This window comes from Lacerta agilis, chromosome 10 (assembly GCF_009819535.1).
Source record: "Lacerta agilis isolate rLacAgi1 chromosome 10, rLacAgi1.pri, whole genome shotgun sequence".
Lineage (NCBI taxonomy): Eukaryota > Metazoa > Chordata > Lepidosauria > Squamata > Lacertidae > Lacerta > Lacerta agilis.
In genome coordinates, this window is record NC_046321.1 from 3,645,665 (window position 1) to 3,667,093 (window position 21,429).

General features: G+C 46.5%; 1 protein-coding gene across 1 annotated transcript in view; it reads right to left on the reverse strand.

Moving 5' to 3' along the window:
• The window catches only part of TNPO3 (transportin 3), a 36,414-nt gene extending 25,112 nt beyond the window's left edge, over positions 1-11,302 (reverse strand). The window contains exon 1 of the mRNA XM_033162532.1: positions 11,096-11,302. Within this exon, the coding sequence (XP_033018423.1) occupies positions 11,096-11,302 (207 nt within the window). The remainder of the gene's footprint in view (positions 1-11,095) is intronic.
• Between the last annotated feature and the right edge of the window lie 10,127 nt (positions 11,303-21,429).

A 21,429-nucleotide genomic window follows, 5' to 3' on the forward strand; every position in this document is an offset into this window, starting at 1 on the left:
AAAAGGCAGGTGGTGTTTGTGTGTGTGTATCAGCAGCTTCAACCTCCAAAGAACCTGTTTCATAGACCAGTTGCAAAAGACAGTCAGCGGAGGAGTTCCCTGATCTCCTGAAAGACCCTAAAAACTTGTATTCTTTTAGTTATTATTATTCAGTTATTAGATTTTCAGTTATTATCCCAGAAGATGTCCCAGATTTGGAAGTAAATGACATGGGGAACACAGGGAAGTACAGGAGATGTAAACGGCTATCTGACTTTGAAAAGCTGGATTGAGTCCATCCCAGTTTGCTGAATTAATTAGAAGAAGAGAAGAAGAGTTTGGATTTGATATCCCACTTTTCACTACCCGAAGGAGTCTCAAAGCAGCTAACATTCTCCTTTCCCTTCGTCTCCCACAACAAACACTCTGTGAGGTGAGTGGGGCTGAGAGACTTCAAAGAGTGTGACTAGCCCAAGGTCACCCAGCAGCTGCATGTGGAGGAGCGGAGACACGAACCCGGTTCACCAGATTACAAGTCTACCATTCTTAACCACTACACCACACTGGCTCTAAAGTTTTAATGGGATTTTGAATAAACATGCAATTAATTGTTACTGTTTTCACTGCGTTGTTAACTTCCTTAGTGGGCTGCGCAAACCACTATTCTGAATTATGCTTTTTATAATTCAGGGTGTGCTGGGGATGAGTTTATGGAACCAACCAAGGGAGCAGAGCCCCCCAAATGTTTGGGAATCCCTGCTGTACAGCAAGCTGTCAGGTAGGGTGCAATTCAAAACTAGCAGCAAGTCTGTTTGAGGCCACTAAAGGGGCAGCATCAACTCTCCCAGTCCCAGGCAGGATGTTACACCACCGTCCTCAGGAAAAAGGAGTAGATGTAGAAAAATGAAGAGATCCAAGGGGCTGGAACACACATACCCCGTAGCTATACAACATACAGAACTGTAATTGACGGATCTGTTTTAATGGTTAAAAGTAAAAGTAAAGGGCCCCTGACAGTCGCAGACAACTCTGGGGTTGCGGCGCTCATCTCGCTTTACAGGCCGAGGGAGCTGGCATTTGTCTGCAGAGTTTTTCTGGGTCATGTGGCCAGCATGACTAAGCAGTTTCTGGCGCAATGGGACACCGAAACCAGAGCAGCGCATGAAAACGCTGTTTACCTTCCTGCCGAAGCAGTATCTATCTATCTGCTTGCACTTTGACGTGCTTTCGAACTGCTAGGTTGGCAGGAGCTGGGACCGAGCAACGGGAGCTCACCCCGTCATTGCGGGGATTCAAACCGCAGACCTTCTGATCGGCCAGCCCAAGGTTCAGTGGTTTACACCACAGCGCTACCCACATCCCGCTTTGAATGGTACAGTACTGCAAAAAGGGGGGGGGGATGAAAGCAGTCAATTCAGCCTGCAGCAGGAATCGTATAAAGTTGCAAGCATCATTGAGGGGCACGGGAACTCAGCCAGCAAGGCAAATGGCCCCAGCCAGCAAGGCAAATGGTCAAAGAATCATAGAGCTGAAAGCAGGGTGGATTTGATCTGGTATAATCTTAATATTTGCAACCAGATGAAGGTTTCCGTTTTGGAATAATAAATTTTCAGAGCAGTTTTTACATTTATAGCAGAAATGGTTATACTGCTAGAAATACACAGACCGATAATTATGAAATTATTGTGAGGTTTAATAAGTTAACCGTTTATATTTGAAATAAAATTTAAAAAATTCCTTCCAGTAGCACCTTAGAGACCAACTAGGTTTGTTACTGGTATGAGCTTTCATGTGCATGCACACTTCTTCAGATACCGTTTATATTTGGACAGCTTTTCTGCTGTACTTTATTGGAAGGAGAAAAACAACTATTTATTTAACTAAAACAATAACATTATAGCATACGTATCCAGGTTTGTTAACTGATGTGGTTAAACAATTTAATAATAATAAAAACAACTCAGGCTGAGTTTTAGCACACAACAAATCCTTATTTCCTGATGAATAGCCTTTGGACTATAATGTAACTTAAACAGAAAACTACCTTTAGGGGGGGAAATTCTCCAAAAGCATATTATTTTAAAAATGTGATTTAATTTTTTTTAAAATCCGATTTAAATTTTAAAAATTTGATTATTATTTTTTAAATCATTGATTGGTTGAAAGGGACCCGAGGGTCATCTAGTCAAACCCCTGCAATGCAGGAATATGCAGGTGGTCCACATGAGGATTGAACCTGCAACCTTGGCATTATCAGCACCACGCTCTAAGCAACTGATGAGCTTTGCAGTCTACCAGCGTCCAGAGGGAACCATGTTGGTTACCCACCGACGATCTTTTGAAAAGGGGCTGCAAAAACGGCTCTCAGGAGGATCTGAAAAGCCCAAACAGACAAAGAAAGGCAGCAGGAGAGAAAGAACTGGGCTTTTTTTTAAAAAAAAATGTATTGCTGCTGCCTTGGGAAAGTTTGTAGGAATCACCACGGGAAGCTGATTTGCGGCAAACAAGTTTGCAGAAGCTATTTGGAGGAGGGAGATGAAATATTGATGAGTTTTCAGACAAGGAGACCTTGCACTAGAAACCCAATTCCCACAGCGATTGTTAACTGTTGGGGGGGGGGGAGAGTAGATTGCATTTACCACCAATCTATTTAGATTCCAGAAAGCAACCTGCCACACTCCAGTATACCTGAAGGAGTGTCTCCACCCCCATCGTTCAGCCCGGACACTGAGGTCCAGCGCCGAGGGCCTTCTGGCGGTTCCCTCCCTGCGAGAAGCCAAGTTACAGGGAACCAGGCAGAGGGCCTTCTCGGTAGTGGCGCCCGCCCTGTGGAACACCCTGCCACCAGATGTCAAAGAGAAAAACTACCAGACTTTTAGAAGACATCTGAAGGCAGCCCAGTTTAGGGAAGCTTTTAATGTGTAATAGACTATTGTATTTTAATATTCTGTTGGAAGCCGCCCAGAGTGGCTGGGTATAAATAATAAATTATTATTATTATTATTATTATTATTATTATTATTATTATTATTTAGTGTTTGGCTGAAAGACTGAGATTTGGGGTATCCCCATCAGTTGTGGGGGTTGCTCCCCACCTCCTTCCTGGGGAGGCCACAAGACCGCCGAAAGCTGCCCCCAGGCCACAGTCTTGGTTGGGGCAGAGAACATAACTTGCTTCTCTTTTATGGGTTTCTTCAGGGCACGCCGCCATCTTCTCAAAGCAGCTGACACCCAGTTTTAAGCACATCGAGGCAGTTTCGATTTGAACGCTTCGAAACAGTGACGTGAACTGAAATGAATTAATCAAGGGCAAACCTGATTCAGACTACAACCTAACTTCAGAAAGACTATCGGCGTTAACGCTGTCATGTCTTGTGCCAAGGAAAGCGTTCCAAGAGGAGAAATTGGACTTAAGCAGGTTCCCTGCCTCCCAACTTTTTGGGCCAAAAAAGGAAGCCGAGAAGAGGAAGGGAGTGGCTATTATGAAAGCCCAAAATCACCACCCACAGCAAAGGTTTTTTCAAAAAGTTTCATAAGAATGCCAGCAGAGATGCATCAACAAAGGTCACAACTCGGAAGATCCTGAGTATGTGAGCCGTGTTAGAAATCAGCCAGGCACATTCTGAAACTGGGGAGGGTCCAATTGCGACTGTGTGGAGCTCTCTGGGTTCCAGGTTGACAACTGAAATCTCCATCTGGCTGGCCCCTCCAGCTTTCTTACACAGGTAAGCAGAAGAGCTTATTTGTTGCATTTATCTCCCGCCTATGGTTCACCCCCCCTCCTCAGTCAATCTGAACAACGACCCTGCGAGGGAGGTTAAGAGGCTGTGTCTGGTCCGAGGCCACCCGCTGAGCTTCATGACTGAGCGAGGATTTGAACCCTGATTTCCCAGGTCCTAGTCCGGCACTCTAGCCGCTACACCACACTGGCTTGCTAGAGTACTTCTGCTATGGGGCAGCTATATAAATTAGTAGGTGAATAAACACAGGGAAAGCAAAATGTCCCTTAGAGGAAGATCGGAAATAATATTTTCCTTCAAGCTTCCTTGAAATTGTGTTGTTCGCGATTGTTTTATTTGAAGTTTTAATTTGTTGTAAATTGCTTTAAGACTTTTTTCCTTTAAAATATAAAGAGGTATAGAAATGAAATAATAATAATAATAATAATAATAATAATAATAATAATAATTTCATTGCAAAATAAAATGGCACCTAGACATTCTGTGGTGGCAACTGTATCCTAGATGTAAGGTGCCATTTGGCGATTACATTATATATCTGAGTTTCTAACACTCTGTGTAAGATTGTTGAGCCACCAGATGCTGTCTCGTGAAGGGATGGAAAGAGAACCATTGACTCAAGTGCATTTGAAGAGGCCCTTGGCAGGGAATGTGCCACAGCAGCTAGCAAAGAGCCACTTTTGTCTAGTTGCCCTGGGCAAGTAACAACGGAGGCTATGAGCATACGAAGTGGCCTCTGGGTCCACTGAGCCAACTCCTGGCCTGTGCCAACTTGGAGTGAGTCTCCAAAAAGGGAGACAAAATGTTCTGGGTTGTTCTTGTTTAACACATCGCTCCTCCAGTAGTGAAATCGGGTGGTGGGTACCAGCCAAAACGTGAGTAAGAACTGTGCTACAGAGAAACAAGAGGGAGGTTATCAGCGTGCTCAAGGGGGGGGGGGGGGAGCAGATTTGCAAAGCACAAAAAAATTCCAAAATTCACAATATCTATTTTTTTAAAAAAACAAACCCAGCCTAATGACCAGAGCATCTGCACCTTCAGTAGTCATGAAATGTTGGTGGTTAGTTGGAAGAGCAAAATGGGAATCAGGAGGAGTAGAGGCAAAAGTGCAATGCCCTGCTTGAGCTCTTTGACCAAAGTGGGGTCCTCCATTTGGTTTGGGCTACAATTCCCATAGGCCCCTCCCCCCTGGCACACTGTGTTGGGAGTTGTGGTCCAAATCGTCTAGCTTATAGCATCCTGGAGGAGCGGCATGGTTGTCTGGGCCTAAACCAGTGGTGGGCCGCATTAAACCCCCAAAACTGACTTTGGGCATGCCTGCCCCAAACCACTGGTGAGAGCGGTGAGGATACAGGGGGACAGGTGAACCCTGCAATAAAATGCCTCCATCCTAGATACAATAAGCTAGACAGACCTTTTATTCTTTTTTTACTTGGTACCTTCTTCCCCAGGCATCCACCCCACACCTGATTTTTAGTTTCTCCCAAGCACTGTTCTCCTCGCCGTCTCCTCTTATTTTCAGACTTTTCTCTCCATCCCCACCAAACCCTTCCACGACACAGGGAATAATTCGAACAAGGCCTTCCTAAAGAACAAGTCAAGAATCTTTCTCAGAGCTAGGGATCCACTCTGCAATATATGCGACAACTGTCGTGAGAAGAGCAGCTCTGAGCATGTGCAAAGTTTTCCCCCCCTCAACACTAAGGGGCTGCAACCGGCAGCCAAACACCGCAGGGGGGGGGGGGCCTACCACGTCAGGTGACTCCCAGGTAAGGCCCAAGTACTGCCTGGGTCACCACTGCAAACAGAGCCCCTCTCTTCGCTGGGATGGCTGGGTCTCAACCGCTCCGCTCCCCTCCCAGCTTCCTCTTAAATACTGCAAAACCCTTTGCACCTCCTGCCGACATGCTCTAGTCAAGAATGAAACCAGATCGCCGTGCGCAACCCTCTCAACAGATTAGGTGTAATAAAAACATATTGAAAGGCTTGAATGGAACCCAGTCTTGGGAACGGGGTGGAATGTTCTCCTTCTGCGGTGCCTCCTGACTCGCTCCTGTGCAAGGCCAAAATGCTGCAGAAAATGCATTAATCTGGAGGCTGCGAGCGGGCCTGGCTTTGCCCTGAAAGCCACCCAGCAGGCAAACGCACAAAAGAGTCCAGGGCGAGGCCTGAAAGTGAATACAGGAGAACCAAGGGAAGAGTTCTCCACAGGCAAGTCGAAAAGAGTGTCTCGTTTCCCTGAAAGTGGAAACTGGATCCTTCAAGTAGGTCGGCGCCTCTGCCAACCCTCCTGCTCACACCAGCAATCAAAGAGAGGACCTGTCCTCTAACCAAGCGCAATGGGCCTAGGTGGCACTACAAAAAAAGGGAATTTCCTATGGAAGAAGTAGTTCGGGAGACAGCATGCCTAGAGTTTTGGCCTTGGAGGCCAGGAATTGGACGTCAACAAGGAAGATACCCTGGCTGCATCCACATGGTCATGGTGCCCAGAATCGATTGTGAAAGTTGCAATCCCAAACATTTGGAGAGCACCAAGTTAAGGAAGACTGATTTGGATCACTAGTAAGTTCCACGGAACAGTGTTTCATGCGATCAAAGAGCGGCTATAAATTTCTTTGCACAGCAGATCTGGAACAGAATCGAACAAAGAGCAAAATACCAGCATGCAGAACAAAAAAAGGTTCAACGTGCCAGAGTCAGCATTTTTGCTTAATCATCTCACTCACGACAATTGCTCATCTTCGGTCATGTCTGCCCCTCTAGGTGAGAGAAAGAGAGGTAATGCCAGGCTCTCCCCCAATCCTACGAGGACGGCTCTTACATTGGATGGCAGCATCCAATGTCAGGGGGGAAATACAAAATAAATAATTAAGGAACCCCAAAGATTCCTGCATTGCGGGGGGTTGGACTAGATGACCCTCGTGGTCCCTTCCAAAACTGCAATTGTATGAGCCCCATGTTCCTCCAGGTGTCTGGGTCCTCAGCCACTTAGGTCTCCAAAGGCCAGGTGCCAATGAGGTACCTGCAATTTATGCAAGTGAGATTATGTTCTCTCTCGGCCTAACCTATCTCACAGTGTCATGAGGGTTAAAGCATGGGGTGGGTGGGTGTGTTTTGTATTACTGCCCACACCTACAGGAGGAAGGGTTAGGATAAAAAATGTATGGGAGACAAGACTGAAAGAAAAGTTGGTTTGTCCAAGTCCACCAGGTGAGTTTCCGGCTAAGGTGAGAGGAGAAGGAGAAGGAGAAACAGAAGGAGAAGGAGGAGGAGAAGAAGAAGAAGAAGAAGAAGAAGAGTTTGGATTTGATATCCCGCTTTATCACTACCCGAAGGGAGTCTCAAAGCGGCTCACATTCTCCTTTCCCTTCCTCCCCCACAACAAACACTCTGTGAGGTGAGTGGGGCTGAGAGACTTCAGAGAAGTGTGACTAGCCCAAGGTCACCCAGCAGCTGCATGTGGAGGAGCGGAGACGCGAACCCGGTTCACCAGATTACGAGTCTACCGCTCTTAACCACTACACCACACTGGCTCACGTTGGCTCACAGGCTATTTCATGCAGCTCCGCTGGTTAGAGCATGGCGCTGACAATGCCCCGGTCGCTGGTCTGATCCCCACAGGGCTAAATGTTCCTCAGGTTTTCCTTCCAACTCTATGATTCTAAGCTACTAGGCTTATTCTCAGCTCGGGAGGCATCTTTAACTTACCATCTCTGGAACATGGGCTGTTTGTGTTTCTAGTTAACTGGAGCAAAGTCTTTGGCCACCTTAAAATGTAAACCTACTACTGTATACATTTACTGGAAAATAAGCTCCACTGGATTTAGCGGGAGGATTTCCCAGGTAAGCACATGCACTCATATTAACGGATGTATAAAAATGACACATATGCATTCTGGGCATGCCTGAACCTACCTTTTTCTATTTCTCCTTTAGATACCTTATAATGGACTCAAGCACATGCCTGTTTTTAGTATGCAAGGATTAACTCCTCCCATCCCCTGGGGTCTATCCTTTACTCACTTCCTTACCTACAAAAGCACATATCACAATAAATCTGCCAGTCATTAAGATGCGAAAAGGCACAATTATTGCTGTATGTCGCAGGTGGACACTTTCCCTACTTGTAGAATATTTGAACAAGCCTAAATCCTGCAAAGCACATCATTCTGAAAGATAAGGAGTAGATTTGGGATTTAAGAAGCGTCCCAAGAGCCCAGTGGCACACCAGTTGTCCTCCTTAAATGACTGCGGGAGAGAAAAGCAAAATAAGAATTTTCTCAGAAGACCGGCCCGACACGCATTATGCAGTAAACCAGAAATGGGAATTTTTTGTTGAGATGGGCAGTCCTTTGTATCGGGCCCTAAAGTTGCAAACCCAGAGGCAAGGTAAGTGCAAGGAGGCTGCGCCCAGAGTATTTTAAAATTACGATTCAACAAGTTCTAAACACTGGCTGTTTTATTATGCAATTCTACTGTCGTTGAAGCACTTTTGGTGCTTTTACAACTGACTAGTTATTAAAGATTATTATTATTTCATTTATTAATTATTGTTTATGAATACTGTTTAAGAATTTTTACTGTGAATTGCCCTGGAATATATATTATGAGTGTTGTTTATAAGCATGTGGTGCAGTGGTTAGAGTGTTAGGCCAGGTGAGACCAGGGTTCAAATCTCCACTCAGCCATGAATCTCACTGGGTGACCTTGGGGCCAGTCACCAACTCTAGGCCTAACCTACCTCACAGGGTTGTTGTGAGGATAAAATGGGGGAAAGGAGAACTATGCACCTTGAGTTCCTTGTATGTATGTATGTGTGTGTTAATAAGTAAGCAAAATAAAATAACTATCCTATAAATAAATAGCATTTCCCAGAGGTTAGCTGGGGGGTGGGGACAGGAACTATAGCCCACATGGTCAGAACAGTTCCCAAAGTAGTCCTGCAGTAAAACTAGATGCATACCAGAGCTTTAGCGCATTTATATTGACGGTAATCCCAAAAAAAGAGAGTCCACTTGTTTCGTGGAATTTCTGGTGCTCTCAAACAGTGAAAATGGGCCCATGGCAGAGGCTAGAAGACAGGTCTAACTGGGCCTCACTGGCTTTGCAACTATCTTTAGACATGGGCGCGACTCCTAAGAATGCACCCAAACCTTATCAACATTTGCAGGGAGAAGTTACCTTACACTCCGCCACCCATTGCAGTGGCTTCCTCCCAGCTCCCTAGGCCAGGCAGAGAAGAGATCAGGACAAGATCAGTTGCATTCAAGCTATTAAGAAGCCAGGAACAATTCAGGCTCCTTTGGCTCCAAACTGCTGCCCTGCATGGAATCCCTCAAATTCTCAGGCGAAACCTGTAGCTCTGGTCTCTGAAAGCAACTTACAGCTTCCCAGGGATAAACTGCAAGACCAGAAGAGGGAGGCAAAGTACAAGCAGCTCTCTTTATCTCTCACACACGTTCAAAGTGAGTTTCGCAACTGGGCAAAAATGCAGGCTCAAGGCCTGTGCTAAAGTAAAAGGGGCTAGACTTTCTTCCTACCCTCCATGAATGAAGCCTGGGCTTCTGAGCATTCAGAGGCAGGCTTAGAGTTTCAAAAGCAGGGAACTTGCATAAGCTACCACAACACAAACCAGCCCAGTTTCAGACTAATCCAGGCATGCAAGCTTGCCGCTGGGAGGAATAAAAGGAAGTTACATCTCCCCCTGGTGTCCCAACCCAGAGCAGCTGGACAGTCACACACCATGGTAAAAATTGCAGATAAGGGAAACCATCAGGACTGAGGCCAAGAGAGACAACTTTTCCACAGCCTCAGGGATTTAAGGAGCATACTACAGCAAGGGACATGACCGACACTCCCAAATCGATAAGATTTGCTTTTTAATCCAAACAGCTTGTCAAACTACACAGGTTGCAGCGAAGTATCTCTGCGTGTTTTTTAAAAGAAGGGTGTATTTTTGAGAGAACCATGATTCAGTTTTTTATGTTTATGGCACAGCATGCATTGACAACACACACATTTGCTTAGCTCTGCATAAATCCATGCCAAGTGCTGAAGAATCCGTGCGCGGTGCCAAGAGATCTGTCACAACAGTTACGTCTACGGTATCTACATCTTCAACTCCTCAGAACGAGGACTGGGCTAGGATCAAGCTAGGGTGCTTCCAACACTCATTTTGAACTGTAATCCCCACTTCTTCTGTAGAGGAGTGCCACGACTTGCACCGCAAAGTGCACAGCCAGTTAAACCCGATGCCTTGGAACTTCTCTCACGCATCAAGGAAACAGCAGCAGCTCTCCAAGAGGACTACAGTTACTCATCTACAGAATGAGCCTCCGGGCCTACTTCTCCAGCACCCATGCTGCGGCGGTTGCAAAAGGAGTAGAATGAAAAAGGGTGCTGGGTGTGGGTGGCTGTGAAGGTGCGAGCCAGTCCCCTTACATATGCAGTCGGGAGCACAAGAGAAAGGGCTTGGATCCTACCCGGTTGAGAAGCCACTGCTCAGGAACCCACCTTTGCCCGGGACACTGCAAGGCCTCGGAAGAAGCCGCCTTAAAAATCATCCCACGGGAACTAACCGGCATTCTGCAAAAGCCCCGAGTCTACTCATATTCCAAAGCCGCTTCCTGTACCCAACGTCCCTTGAGGCCTGCGCACACGCACCCCATCAAACCTTCCGAACGGCACCCTCCCAGAACACCCCCCTCCCCAGCTACTTTGCTCACCCGACCTCTGCCCAACCCTCTGGCACCCACTTGCTCCAGCACCCCTCCTTGCCTCTGGCTGCCCTGGCACTTACTTCCCTCTCCTGCCCAGACCCAACAGCCCCAGCTTATCCCTCCCTCCCATGGTCTCTCCTCCTGGTCCCCCCCCCTCAGCCCAATCCCACAGGGTCCTTCTGAACACGAAGCCTGACCCTTTGGCTTCAAAGACCCTTCCTACCCACCCACCCCCATCCCGTGTGCAGGAGGCCCAAGAAGCCCTTCCTAACTGCATCCGCCCTGAGTGACTTGGGGCGACCCAGTCAGACGATCATAGCACTATTATTATTTTTTATTATTATTATTAATACTACTATTCCAGTTTCTGAGCTCCTTTCCCCGCCTCGACCCTCTCCTGACCCTCCCCGATCCCCACCACCACGCCTGGCCCTCTGCCCCCCACGTGCGCCCTTGCCTGGGGAATCCTCCTTCCCTCCGGGGCTCCCCATGCGCCTTGGTGAGCCTGGGCTGCTCTTGCCTCTTCCCTCCCCAACCCGCCCGCCCCGCACACCGACCGGGGGGGGGGGGAAGAGAGACGTTTCGCCTCCCTCTCCCCCCCCACCCACCCCGGCTGCCCCCCACCCCACCCCCCCCCCACCTCGGCCATCCTCTCACCGATCTCTGCAGCTCCCCGAGCCAGAGGCTGGCGCGCTCCTTGCCGCTGGGGTCCGGGTCGTGGTACAGGGCCTGCACGGCCTGGTAAACCACTTGCAGGTTCGGCTTCCCGCCGCCGCCGCCCGAGCCGCCGCCGCCACCGCCGCCGCCGCCTCCGCCCGAGCCGGGTCCCGGGCAGCCGCCGCCTCCTCCGCCACCAGGATCCATCCCTCCTCCTCTTCCTCCTCCTCCTCAGGCCTCCGAGGCCATCGCCGGGAGCCCGTTACCGGGAGGGAAGAAGAAGAAGAAGAAGAAGCGGAGGCCGCTAGTATCGCGCTTTCCCCCCCCCTCCGCGGAAACCGCGCCCCGTCAGCCCCGCGCGCGCGTGAGGGGAGAAAGTTCCAGCGCCTTCAGCGGAGGCCCCGGTTAAGCGGACCAGGCGGAAAGGCCCACGCCGTCCTTCTTTCCCCGCGCGGCGACCCGAGGGGGGTGGGGTGGGGTGGGGGGAATAAAAAAGAGCCCCGCGGGAGGCCGGAGGGAGAAATGGGTGGGGAAGAAACCCCGTGCGGCCCAGCGAGGGAGAGAAGGCCCCGTCCTGCCCCGTCCTTTGCTGGCTCGCGGCGCTCCCGCCCGGAACCGACGGCAACCGACGACGCACTTCCGGGCGGGCGGGCGGTGGGGGGCAGCCGCCAAAGGCGTCCGGGCGGCAGCACGCGCCCCATCCGGAAGTGGCCCGCCCTGCGCCGGGAGGCGGGAAAAAGGGAACCAGCGCTTGTGTGTGTGTGTGTGTGTGTGTGTGTGTGTGTGTTTCCTCACTAATAATGTGAGAGGGAACTACCCTGTTAAAATAAAATAAAATAAAATATCATACTGTTGTTGTTGTTCCTGGATCAGCTGGCTTGGCAGGCAGAAGTTCAACAGCTACAGCGCACGTGGGTGTGGGGGGGGGTAAAAAAAAAGCCTCTTATCTGGCTTTCTAAGGAAAGCTACGCCTGTTGGATTTCTACCTGCCTCAAAGAGCAGCCTCTCCAGGAAATGATCGACTGTTTTTATATGTTGGTGCTGCCTCTGCAGCTGTTCCTGGAACAGCTGGCTTGGCAGGCAGAAGTTCAACAGCTACATAAGCTGGCTTGGCAGGCAGAAGTTCAACAGGTATCTGAAGAAGTGTGCATGCACACGAAAGCTCATACCAAGAATAAACTCAGTTGGTCTCTAAGGTGCTACTGGAAAGAATTTCCTATTTTGTTTCGACTATGGCAGACCAACACGGCTACCCACCTGTAACTTCAACAGCTACAGTGCACGTGGGTGTGGGGGGTGTAAAAAAAAAACCCTCTTATCTGGCTTTATAAGGAAAGCTACGCCTGTTGGATTGCTACCTGCTTCAAAGAGCAGCCTCTCCAGGAAAGGATCGACTGTTTTTATATGTTGATGCTGCCTCTGCAGCTGTTCCTGGAACAGCTGGCTTGTCAGGCAGAAGTTCAACAGTTACAGCACATGTGGGTGTAGGGTTTTTTTAAAAAAAAAAAAAACCTCCCTCCCTCTTATCTGTCTTGCTGCGCCTGTTGGATTTCTTCCTGCTTGAAAGGGCAGCCTTGCCAGGAAAGGATCGTTTTTATATGTTGGTGCTGCCTGTGCAGCGTCTGTGCTGATCTTACAACCCACTGAGGAAATGGTGTGAAATAAGATAAAATCTCTACCAGAGAAGAATGGCAGATGAAGTTGATGGACTATGCCAAAATGGCTAAAATGACCAGAAGAGTCAGAAATCGGGAAGACCAAAGTTTTAACAAGGAATGGGGGGAATTTATAACTTACCTTAAAGACCATTGTAAAGAGTTAAAATCGTCAGTAGGATTGGAATAGCACCTGTATTTAAGGTTGAATTCTGGACATAATGGAAGAGGTAAAGGATTTGGATTATCATAAAAGATGCGGGAGGAAACGATAAATAATAGGACCCACAAAGGGGAGGATGGAAGCCCAGGAGATTCCTTGGAATCTTGTTTTTATGATTTATGTTTCATGGATCTCTGTAAAAATTTAATTTGAAAAACCAAATAAATTGTAATAAAAATAAAAATACCGGTAGAACACACCACAGCGTACAGTTGATTTGCTACCCCCCTTCCCCCTTCACAGATCCATTCTTTCCTGGTCTCCCATTTTGTGTTACAGGTAGGTAGCCGTGTTGGTCTGCCATAGTCTTAACAAAATAAAAAATAAAAAAATCCTTCCAGCAGCACCTTAGAGACCAACTAAGTTTGGTTCGCCTCAGGTGCCCAAATGCCTTGAGCAGACGTTGGCTGACCGCTGAGGTCTTCAGAGAAGAACTTGAGAGCTATTTCCCCTTATGACACCTCGGATGTGGGCCTTCTTGGTGGTGGCACACATTCATACCCTCCCTGGAGCACCCTTTGGAATATGCCATTTGGGAGGCGAAAAGCCGTACTTAGTTTAAAACACCTCTTGAATACACACCTTTTTATGTAGTGTTCCCCTGGATAATAAAGATTTACCGCCTTGTTTTGTTTTTATTGATATGTGTATCATTTGCCTTGTTGTTTTATTAGGGTTTTTATTGTATTTTAAAAAACTTTTTATGTAAACTGCTCAGAGATCAGGTAGGTAGCCGTGTTGGTCTGACGCAGTCAAAATAAAAATTAAAATTAAAATTAAAAATTGTCCAGTAGCACCTTACTAAGTGTGTTCTGGTATAAGCTTCCGTGTACATGCACACTTCATCAGAAATCAGTGTATAGTAAGCAGCATAAAATAGTAATAATAATAATAATAATAATAATAATAATAATAGTAATAATAATGTCATACCGTAAGAGGCTTGATGGCAGGGTGTAAAAGGTGTTGGAGACAGGAACGCCAGGACCATAAGGCTTGACCTTAAGAAACATGTAAGCCCCACCACTTCTCTTTTTTTAAACTATTGTTTATTTAAAATGCAGTGAAATGGCTACATACTAATTCCATAAAACAGAAAACACAGCGCAAAGCCATACATAGTGTTACAACAGCAACTCAAAAAACCAGCCACAAAGTGTTGATTAAAACCTGAGAAAATAACATAGTTTATTTTATTTTATTTTTTATTCTCTTCCCTTGGACATAAAAAGAAGGGAGACCAGGTTTCATCAAAGGGATTTTCCTTTGCAACCCCATTTGCAACTCTTCTAAGCCCAGTTAGCCTCACCACCTTTTCTTAAAACGTTAGCCACTGAGCATAAGTTTGTGTGTGTCACATAGGGGTGTGTTCTAGGAAGAAGGTCTCGAGAGGGTTTGAAACTTATTATCGAGCGGAGTGTAAATATTGAGAAATAAAACCAGGTTCGCGGAAGAGAGAGACGCTGCTGCGAGGGCTTTCTATGCTGGTTGGAATCTGTGTGCCTGGTTTGAATAAGGTGAGCTGTATGGGGTGGCTTCAAGAGGTCTTTAGGGCAGGACTGGTCAACGTGGTTCCCGTGAGGTCTTCCGCAAGGCTTCTGAGCCACCCGACTTAAAAGGGCCATTCCATTGACACAGGTGGGACACTTGGACCATGTTTTTTGGTATTCACACATGTCTAACAATGTAAATGACAGAGGATGAGATGGTTGGACAGTGTTCTCGAAGCTACTAACATGAGTTTGGCCAAACTCAGGGAGGCAGTGAAGGATAGGCGTGCCTGGCGTGCTCTGGTCCATGGGGTCACAAAGAGTCGGACATGACTGAACAACAAAAAAACAATGTAAATATACATAAAAATTAACAACCAAAATTTAAACTATGTTCTTAATAAGATACTGAACACTTTACTATTTTTAAAATTATTTTTATGGATATTTTTGACAATTTTATTAAATGTTAAAAGTATTGTCCCGGGTGGGACAAAAAAAGGACATGGAGCTTGAGATAAGTTTGATTTATGGAAAAACTCTGTGAGTTGGGAGGTGAATCAAGGATAAACTCAGCATATCTGTTTAAATCAATGTTTATTTGGTTGTCGCCTACTTTTTGGGACCCCAAATTTAGAAAATGTGCATATGCACTATCCATGTATAAAACACCCCCAGATTCTTAACCTTATTTTAAAGTAAAAAAAAAACCTGGTCTTATACACAGAAAAATATGGTAATTTAGATAAGGTGCTAGAATTGATGGCTTGGTTATTTGCATTATCTCTGCGTTCCAAAATCTTATTAATTTCCATTAGATTCCGGTCATAATCATAATCCCTTATGCAACAACTGCAATATTCAGAACTTCTATTCGTGTTGACATGCCAAATGGTTTATAAAGCTACAAGTGAGGAACTCATTGACTATATCCATGTTCTTCCTGTGTGTGGCAATTATTCTGTCCGTGGTGTTTCTTCCTGTCCCTGTAAAATGTTCATGTCTTTCTTTCCCCCCGGTTGTTGCTGTTCTCCATCATGCCTTGGGCGAAGCTGATATCCCATTGCCGTTCCAGAAATTTCTCAATTGCTTCATTCTCCATGATTCTATGCTTGTGAATCTCTGAGCTATAAAACACTGGCTTCTTTATATATCTATCTATATCTATCTTTATCTCTCTCTCTCTCTCTCTCTCTCTATATATATATGTATATACACACATATCTATAGATATTTAATGAGGGTGAAAGAGGAGAGCGCAAAATATGGTCTGAAGCTAAACATCAAAAAAACTAAGATCATGGCCACTGGTCCCATCACCTCCTGGCAAATAGAAGGGGAAGAAATGGAGGCAGTGAGAGATTTCACTTTCTTGGGTTCCATGATCACTGCAGATGGTGACAGCAGTCACGAAATTAGAAGACGCCTGCTTCTTGGGAGGAAAGCAATGACAAACCTAGGCAGCATCTTAAAAAGCAGAGACATCACCTTGCCGACAAAGGTCCGTATAGTTAAAGCTATGGTTTTCCCAGTAGTAATGTACGGAAGTGAGAGCTGGACCATCAAGAAGGCCGATCGCCGAAGAATTGATGCTTTTGAATTATGGTGCTGGAGGAGACTCTTGAGAGTCCCATGGACTGCAAGAAAATCAAACCTATCCATTCTCAAAGAAATCAGCCCTGAGTGCTCACTAGAAGGAGAGATCCTGAAGTTGAGGCTCCAGTACTTTGGCCACCTCATGAGAAGAGAAGACTCCCTGGAAAAGACCCTGGTGTTGGGAAAGATGGAGGGCACAAGGAGAAGGGGACGACAGAGGATGAGATGGTTGGACAGTGTTCTCGAAGCTACTAACATGAGTTTGGCCAAACTACGAGAGGCAGTGGAGGATAGGCGTGCCTGGCGTGCTCTGGTCCATGGGGTCACGAAGAGTCAGGCACGACTGAACGACTGAACAACAACAAATATTTATATCTATATACAGGTGAAACTCGAAAAATTAGAATATTGTGGAAAGGTTCATTTCTTTCAGTAATTCAACTTAAAAGGTAAAACTAATATATGAGATAGACTCATGACATGCAAAGCAAGATATGTCAAGCCTTTAATTGTTATAATTGTGATGATTATGGCGTACAGCTGATGAGAACCCCAAATTAATAATCTCAGCTTTGGGGTTCTCATCAGCTGTACGCCATAATAATCACAATTATAACAAGCAGAGGCTTCACATATCTCGCTTTGCATGTCATGAGTCTATCTCATATATTAAACTCCAGTAGCTAATGGAAACAATTGCTTACATAAATGGACTTTTCCACGGTATTCTAATTTTTCGAGTTTCACCTGTATATCTATAGATAGATAGATAGATAGATAGATAGATAGATAGATAATTTTTATTTATTTTCCATTTAATATTATACATTCATATCATCATTATCCACTTTACCACTTTGGCTCTTTACAGCCTATCAACGTCCTTCCCTCGTGGCTTTCAAAATTAACCTTTCTATCATTGCATTTTGTACGTTTTCCAATTCTAATTACACTCATTACAAAAAGGCCCAAAATTTAAATAAATTTAGAAAGATAGAAAACTTCTCATTACAAGTCTTCAGACAACCTTGCCAGTGATGTTAACTGCTCACAATAATCTTTCAGATGTCGTATAAATTTACTCCAGTCTTTTTGGAATACTTGATCGCGCTGGATTCGGATTTTCCCCGTCAGCTTCGCCGGTTCCGTAAAGACCGTCACCTTTGCCTGCCACTCTTCTTTCATTGGTACTTCTTCTTGTTTCCATTTTTGGGCTAAAATAATTCTTGCCGCAGTTGCCGCATACATAAACAGTCTTTTATCTTCCCTTGGTATCTCTTCACCCATTATAACCAGTAAAAAGCAGGCTTCTGGTTTTGGGAAATGGTATATAATGAGTTAAAGAAAATGTTTAAAAAGACTTTTTTAAAAAAGGTTTCTTCTTTCTTTCTTTGGCGATCCCTCGTAGCCGAGTAAGATTGTCTTGCATAACCACAGTTTTAACAATGAGTCCGTAAGTGACTGTGGAGGCCAATTCTGGATCCACACGTCCTTCCACAGTGGGGACATTGGTTCCCGGGCGGGAGTTGATCACGGTGTGGATTTGCCAAGCATGCCTTCCTCTTAGCATGTTTCTCCCTTGCGTCCTGAGTTTGAATGTCTTCAAAGCCGTGTATCTGAAGAAGTGTGCATGCACACGAAAGCTCATACCAAGAACAAACTTAGTTGGTCTCTAAGGTGCTACTGGAAGGAATTTTGTGTTTTATTTTGTTTCAAAGCCCACAACACCTTTGGTAAAGGCTGTTCTCCAACTGGAGCGCTTGCAGGCCAGTGTTTCCCAGTTGTCGGTGTTTATACTATATTTTTTAAAGATTTGCCTTGAGACAGTCTTTAAACCTCTTTTGTTGACCACCAGCATTACGCTTTCCATTTTTAAGTTCGGAATAGAGTAGTTGCTTTGGAAGAAGAGTTTGGATTTGATATCCCGCTTTTCACTACCTGAAGGAGTCTCCAAGCGGCTAACATTCTCCTTTCCCTTCCTCCCCCACAACAAACACTCTGTGAGGTGAGTGGGGCTGAGAGACTTCAAAGAAGTGTGACTAGCCCAAGGTCACCCACCAGCTGCATGTGGAGGAGCGGAGATGCGAACCCGGTTCACCAGATTACGAGTCTACCGCTTTTAACCACTACACCACACTGGCTCTCATGGAAGACAATTGTCAGGCATCCACACAACATGACCAGTCCAACGAAGTCGATGTTGAAGACGTGATGAGTGGGCTTGCAGGGGCATCTTAGCCATAGAGACTAGTGGTGCATGGAACCACGGCACCGCGTTCTGGAGGGTGCCAGGGAAGAGGCGGAGGCTGGACGCGGTGCCTCCCACTACGCCCAGAGCCTCCGTCCCACAGGAGGAGCTGCCCTCCAGCTGCTACCTGCCCGGAGGGAAACGTGGGGGTAGGGGGCGCCGGAGGAATCCTTGCACCACGGCGCCGGGTAAGCTTGCATGTTCCTATGACCCTTGTGAGCGAAGCTGTCGGGAATCTCGTATCTGTGGTGCGATCTTGAACAGGTCCACTCAGAAGCAATCTCCGTTCAGTTCCATGGGACTGGGGTGAGCAAGTGATTGCAGCAGTCTTTTCTGCTGCTTATAGGCAAAGCCACAGGGCAGGGCTGGCAGGCAGGCAGGCAGCTGTAGCATCCGTGAGCCAGCAAGGAAGATGGAGGTGTGTTTGTCCCCCAGTTGCATCCTGCTTCTGGCACTGAGGACCTCTGCTGATGCTGCCTGCTTCTGGAAAGAGAAAAGGACGCGTGTTTCCCCTCCGTCAGCTTCGCCTAAAGAACGTGAGCGGTTGCCAGTGGAGACTGCATTGAATAGGGCTTAGGCAACCCCAGAGGGAGCAAATTCAGTTCCACCGAGGCGAGGAGGGACAAAGCTAGAGACGGAAGAAATAAGAGAGATGAACGGTAATGAGGAAGAAGAATGAAAGTCGGGCAAGAGGGGCGGCACAGGAGACTGTTTGGAAACCCACAGCAGAGTCAGAGCAGGATCATGGGAGATGATCAACCCAATGACCTCATCCAAAACCCTAGTATTGTCAGTTACAGGTAGGTAGCCATGTTGGTCTGCCATAGTCAAAACAAAACAAAAAATTAAAAAAAATCATTCCAGTAGCACCTTAGAGACCAACTAAGTTTGTTCTTGGTATGAGCTTTCGTGTGCATGCACACTTCTTCAGATACACTGAAATAGAAGTCACCAGACCCTTATACCTTATATAGTGAGAGAGTGAGGAGGGGTATTACTCAGAAGGGTGGTGGGAATGGGTGATTGGCTGATGGGTGTTTGAAAACCTATTGATGACTGTTAACGACTGCAATTAGTCAGATGTTTGAGCAGCTTCTTGGAGACAGTGTGGCATAGTTTCCTTGCATATTCAGTAGGATAAGTGGATTGTAGAGGGTTCTTAATTCTAAGACCCTTCGGTATAATGTCCAGGTTCTTGCATTTAGTCAGAAAGAAGATGTCGGTCTGTACATGTGCAAGTTTCTTGGTGAGGTTGATGGACTTCCATTTCATGCGGCTCAATGTGGTGCCTTCCATAGTTCCAGTTACAGGTAGGTAGCCGTGTTGGTCTGCCATAGTCAAAACAAAATAAAAAATAAATAAATCCTTCCAGTAGCACCTTAGAAACCAACTAAGTTTGTTCCTGGTATGAGCTTTCGTGTGCATGCACACTTCTTCAGATATTGTCTTCAGTATTGTCGACACTGACTGTCAGCGGTTGTCTAGGACTTCAGACTGTGGTTTCAGACCTGGAGGATCGAACCTGGGACTTATTGCATGCAGAGCAGGTGCTCTAGTATTATAAACAAAATATCTGCCCTTTGTAGGTTCTCCATCTGTAGGAGAGAAGAACAGAGGCCAACCAGAGAATATTGAGAAGCAAAGCAGCTAGTAAGCCTGATCTTTATTAAAGCTGTTGCAACAGGGTGCTCCCCTCACACACAGGAGAGCGGAGGAGGAAGTCCAGCTCTCACTTCTGTACATCACTACTGGGAAAACCATAGCTTTAACTATACGGACCTTTGTCGGCAAGGTGATGTCTTTGCTTTTTAAGATGCTGTCTAGGTTTGTCATTGCTTTCCTCCCAAGAAGCAGGCATCTTATAATTTCGTGACTGCTGCTGTCACCATCTGCAGTGATCATGGAACCCAAGAAAGTGAAATCTCTCACTGCCTCCATTTCTTCCCCTTCTATTTGCCAGGAGGTGATGGGACCAGTGGCCACGATCTTAGTTTTTTTGATGTTGAGCTTCAGAAGTAATAGTCCCACTCTATTCTGCCTCAGTCAGACCACACCTGGAATATGGTGTCGAGTTCTGGGCACCAAAATTAAAGAAGGATGTTGACAAGCTGGAAGGTGTGCAGAGGAGGGCAGCCAAGGTGATCAAGGGTCTGGAAACTAAGCCGGATGAGGAACGGTTGAAGGAGCTGGGCATGATTAGCCTGGAAAAGAGGAGACTGAGAGGAGATATGAGAGCCATCTTCAAATATCTCAACTAGGGCTGTCACACGGAGGATGGAGCAAGCTAGTTTTCTCCTGCTCTGCAGGGCAGGACTCGAACCAGTGCCTTCAAGTTACAAAGAAAGGAGATTCCGACTAAACATCAGGAAGAACTTCAAATATCTCAAAGTCTGTCACATGGAAAAGGGAACAAGCTTGTTTTCTCCTAGAGGGTAGGACTCGGGATTCCCGCTAAACATCAGGAAGCAATTTCTGACAATATCTTACTTTTAAACAGTGGGAGGTGGTGGACTCTCCTTCCATGGAGGTTTTGAAACGGAGGTTGGATGTCCGTCTGTCTTGGAAGCTTTAGCTGAGATTCCTGCATTGCAGGGGGTTGGACTAGATGACCCTCGGGGTCCCTTCCAACTCTGTGATTCTATGGTTCTATTATTCAAAACCCTCATTAGCACTGTTTTGGTCTCGAACTGAACAGGCCAAGTAGGTAAAGGTAAAAGACCCCTGGAAAATTAAGTCCTGTTGAATTTAACTATGGCGTGCGGCACTCGTCTTGCTTTTCAGGCCACAGACAGCTTCTGGCGCAACGGGACACCGTGAAAGAAGCCAGAGAGCAGCACACGGAAATGCCGCTTACATTCCCGCTGCAGCGGTACCTATTTATCTACTTGAACTGGTGTGCTTTCAGACTGCTAGTTAGGCAGGAGCTGGGACAGAGCAACGGGAGCTCACCCCGCCACAGGGATTCAAACCGCCGACCTTCCTATCAGCAAGCCTAAGAGGCTCAGTGGTAGCAGGCCGGCATCCATCTGTCTCGAGAGACAATGGAGTGCTCCTCCGGGAATCAAATCAAACCACGGGGGAATAACACAAAATGGATGCTGTGGTTGCCAAAACACTACGCA